This window comes from Dipodomys ordii, unplaced genomic scaffold, assembly GCF_000151885.1.
Source record: "Dipodomys ordii isolate 6190 unplaced genomic scaffold, Dord_2.0 Scaffold128, whole genome shotgun sequence".
Lineage (NCBI taxonomy): Eukaryota > Metazoa > Chordata > Mammalia > Rodentia > Heteromyidae > Dipodomys > Dipodomys ordii.
The window spans coordinates 1,879,858-1,883,594 of record NW_012267344.1 but is presented as its reverse complement, the minus strand read 5'-3'; the positions used below and the strand labels follow the sequence as shown (position 1 = coordinate 1,883,594).

Sequence of the window (3,737 nt, the reverse complement as noted above, 5' to 3'; positions counted from 1 at the left end):
GACATCACGTAGGGGCCCCGTGGGTTTTCTAAGACTTCTGAACTTTCCAGAGGCCTGGCTCAAGAGTGAGCCTGGGGGGGTTGTTCAAAAGCTACAGGCTGACTTTACACTCAGGCTGACTTTGAACCATGATCCTCCGGATCTCAGCCTCCTTGAGTTGTGCTACAGTTCGAGACCGTGAGCCCGACTTCATAAAGATAAGCAGCCTGTCCATCCTAGCTACTCAGGAGGCTGAGATCTGAGGATCAAGGTTGGAGGTCAGGCCTGGAGGGGGTTTGGGGGGAGGGTGGAGAGGAAAATCCAGAGACTCTATCTCCAATGAACCAGTAAAAAAACAAAAGCCAGAGGTGGAGGTGTTGGGTTAAATGGTAGAGCACCAGCATTGAGCACAAAAGCTCAGGGATAGCACCCAGGTCTTGAGTTCAAGCCCAGGACTGGCGTGCACACACACACACACACACACACACACACACACACACATAAAGCTAGCAGTAGTATTTGTCCCTCATCCCCATGCTCCAGCCCCATAGCAAATTGTTGTAACTGTGATTTGTTTTTCCTGGTCCCCATTTATTTATTGTCAGGTACTAAGGTACCACAGGGCTAGGTGCTGGACCACTTGAGTCACACCCCTAGACCTTTTTTTTTTCTTTGAAAGTCTCAACTTTGGTCAAAGGGCTAGCTTAGAACTGTAATCCTCCTATTTCTGTTTCCCAGGTAGCTGGGATTACAGGCATGTACTGCTACTCTTGTCTTTTTTATTTATATATGTTTTATTTTTTGAGACATGGGGCTGGTCTCACACTTCAACCCTCCTCTTATTATTTCCCAAGTAGCCAGGATTATAGGTGTGAGTTACCACACTGGCTACAATATGTCGCCTAAGTACAACTCTGCAGATTAGAATGTTGGGCAGATTAGAATGTGGAGGTTGGTTTCTGATTTCCTACTGTGAATGAAGGCCCCAGCACCCAAGGGGCAACGCAGAACTGGTCCTAGAGGACATTTATTTATTTTTGTGCCCTAGTGGGTGGGGGTGGGAGGAAGCGTTGGGCTCGAACTCAGGGCCTGGGACTCCATCCCTGAGCTTTTTCTGTTCAAGGCTAGTAGCGCTCTACCACTTTAAGCCCACTTTAGTTTTGTTGTGTTCTTTTGGCTGGTTCATGGGAGATAAGAGTCTCACAGACTTTCCTGCCGTGTTGGCTTCGGACGGCGATCCTCCAGATCTCAGCCTGCTCCTGCGTGGCTGGGAGGACAGGCGTGATGCCGCCCAGCTGTGACTCCCCGGTCACCGGCTGCTTTCCCATGCCCCGCAGCCACCAGAAGCGCGTGTTCGAGGCGGTGCGGAACATGAACCAGGTGGTGAAGCAGAGATCACTCACCCCGTCCCCCATGAACATCCCCGGCTCCAACCAGTCCTCCGCCATGAGCTCCCTGCTGTCCAGCTGCGTGAGCACCCCGCGGTCCAGCTTCTACGGGAGCGACGTGGGCAACGTGCTGCTGGACAACAGGACCAACAGCCTCATCCTGGAGACGGAGGCCGCCGAGCTGGGGTGAGCGAGCCGGGCCGGCCTCCACCCGCCATCCTCACACCCTAGCCTCCACACGCGGGCACACACGTGCACACACCACGCAGGTAAATACACAGGCACACACCAGCGCCCCCGGCCAGCCCCGCTGTGTCACTGAGCCGAATGCAGGATGCACAGCACATGGATATCCATGGGTGCACACGCACATGTGCATACAGGCACGCACACACACCCCACTGGTCCTGCTATGTCACTGCACCAGACGCACAACACACACGCAGAGACACACAATACACACACACACACATGTAACACACAAGACGCACAGACACCGGCATGTACAGTCACCTACATGCACACGCTCGTACACAGACCTGCACACACACATGCACACACATATATGTAGATGCACCTGTATCGACACAGGTGCACACAATCATGCAACACATACACACCACATACCGACATACACGTGCAGATAGATGCGCACGCCACCACCACATCCACACCAGTGCTGCCAGTGGCTCTCCCCACACCGGCCACGCCCCTCGTCCCGCCCCCCTCCACTGGCCACTCCTCTGCAGGCCACACCCACCTCACGATGCCACTTCCTACACCGCCCCCTGCGGGACAGGCCACGCCCACCAGCCACATCCTGCCCCCTGGTGGTCCTGCCCCTCATCCCAGCACCACTCCTCATTCTACCAGTAGCCCCGCCCCTCACCCCAGCCACGCCCCTCCCTGCCACCTCCCCCTGTCGGCTCCGCCCCTCACCCCACCCCTGACTAGCAGCCCCGCCCCCACACAGGCCCCGCCCCTCAGCCGACCACGCCCCTCACCTGTCGGCTCCGCCCCTCACCCCACCCTTGCCAGCTGGCTCCGCCCCTAAGCCGACCACGCCCCTCCCTGCCACCTTCCCCTGTCGGCCCCGCCCCTCACGCCGGCCCCGCCCCGCCCCTCACGCAGGGCTGAGGAGCTCGGGAAGAAGCCGGGCACGCCGGGCACGCCGGGCTCGCACGACCTGGAGACGGCGCTGCGGCGACTGTCGCTGCGGCGGGAGAACCTGCTGTCGGAGCGGCGCTTCTTCGAGGAGGAGCAGGAGCGGAAGCTGCGGCGGCTGGCCGAGGGGCCGCCCTCGCCCTCCGGGAGCCTGGCCTCGCTGGGCGCGCTCACCGCCGGCTCCGCCATGTCCTTCGGCAGCCGCTGCTTCCTGCCCGAGAAGCTGCAGATCGTCAAGCCGCTGGAAGGTGACCGCGGCGGGCGGGCGGGCGGGCGGACCCCGGGGTGCGGGCACCCGCCGCCCTCTCCCTCCCAGGCCCCAGAGGCCGGGCAGACCTTTAAATGGCTCTCCGAGCATGCGCAGAGAGCGCGCGTTCTGATTGGAGGAGCGCGGGGCGGGGCGGGGCCTCGCGCCCCGTGGGAACCGGGGGCGGGGCGATGGGCGGGGCCAGCTCGCTGCTCTCCCGCTGCTGCCTCCTTCCCTTCGCTCTTCCTTTCCACTCTTCCTTCCTTCCTTGTGCTGTTCCTTCCTTTCTTCCTTCCACTGTCCCTCCCTTCCTCTATTTCTTTCTCCTTTCTCTATCTTTTCTTTCCTTCATTGCTTTTTTCCTTCATTGATTCCTTCTTTCCCTTCTTCCTTTCCTTTTTTCTTTTTCTTTCCTTTCTTTCTCCGTTCATTCATTTCTTCCTTTTTCTTTCTCCTTCCTTATTTCCTCTTCTTCCTTTCTCTATCTTTTCTTTCCTTCATTGCTTTTTTCCTTCATTGATTCCTTCCTTCTTTCCCTTCTTCCTTTCCTTTTTCCTTCCTTTCTTTCTCTTTCTCCGTTCATTCATTTCTTCCTTTTTCTTTCTCCTTCCTTATTTCCTCCTCTTTCTTTCTTCCTCGCTCCTTCTTTCCTTCCTTTTTTCTTTCTCCTTCCATTTTTTTCTCTCTCTTCCTTTCTCCTTCCTTCTCTTTCCCATTCATTTTTGTCTCTCTCTTTGGGTATATAAACTTCTCCCTGTGCTCACAGCCAGTGCTGTCAGGAGCTACCCTGTTCACTGCCCCTGGCCGTCACGGCTCTGTCGTTTCTGTCTCTGAGCCTGAGAACCTATACGTGTTTGAGATGGTTGTTCACAATTCTGCATTGCCCTTTTCCATGCAAAAGAATACTGCGAGTCTGCACTTTGCAAATGTGTGTGTGTGTGTGTGTGTGTGTGTGTGTG

The 3,737-nt window shown here is 56.5% G+C and overlaps 1 protein-coding gene across 1 annotated transcript in view; it reads left to right on the top strand.

Moving 5' to 3' along the window:
* Positions 1-3,737, top strand: part of Trak1 (trafficking protein, kinesin binding 1) — a 29,316-nt gene that overhangs the window by 18,601 nt on the left and 6,978 nt on the right. Inside the window, exons 11-12 of the mRNA XM_013030240.1 lie at positions 1,225-1,553; positions 2,499-2,779. Of these exons, the coding sequence (XP_012885694.1) occupies positions 1,225-1,553; positions 2,499-2,779 (610 nt within the window). The remainder of the gene's footprint in view (positions 1-1,224; positions 1,554-2,498; positions 2,780-3,737) is intronic.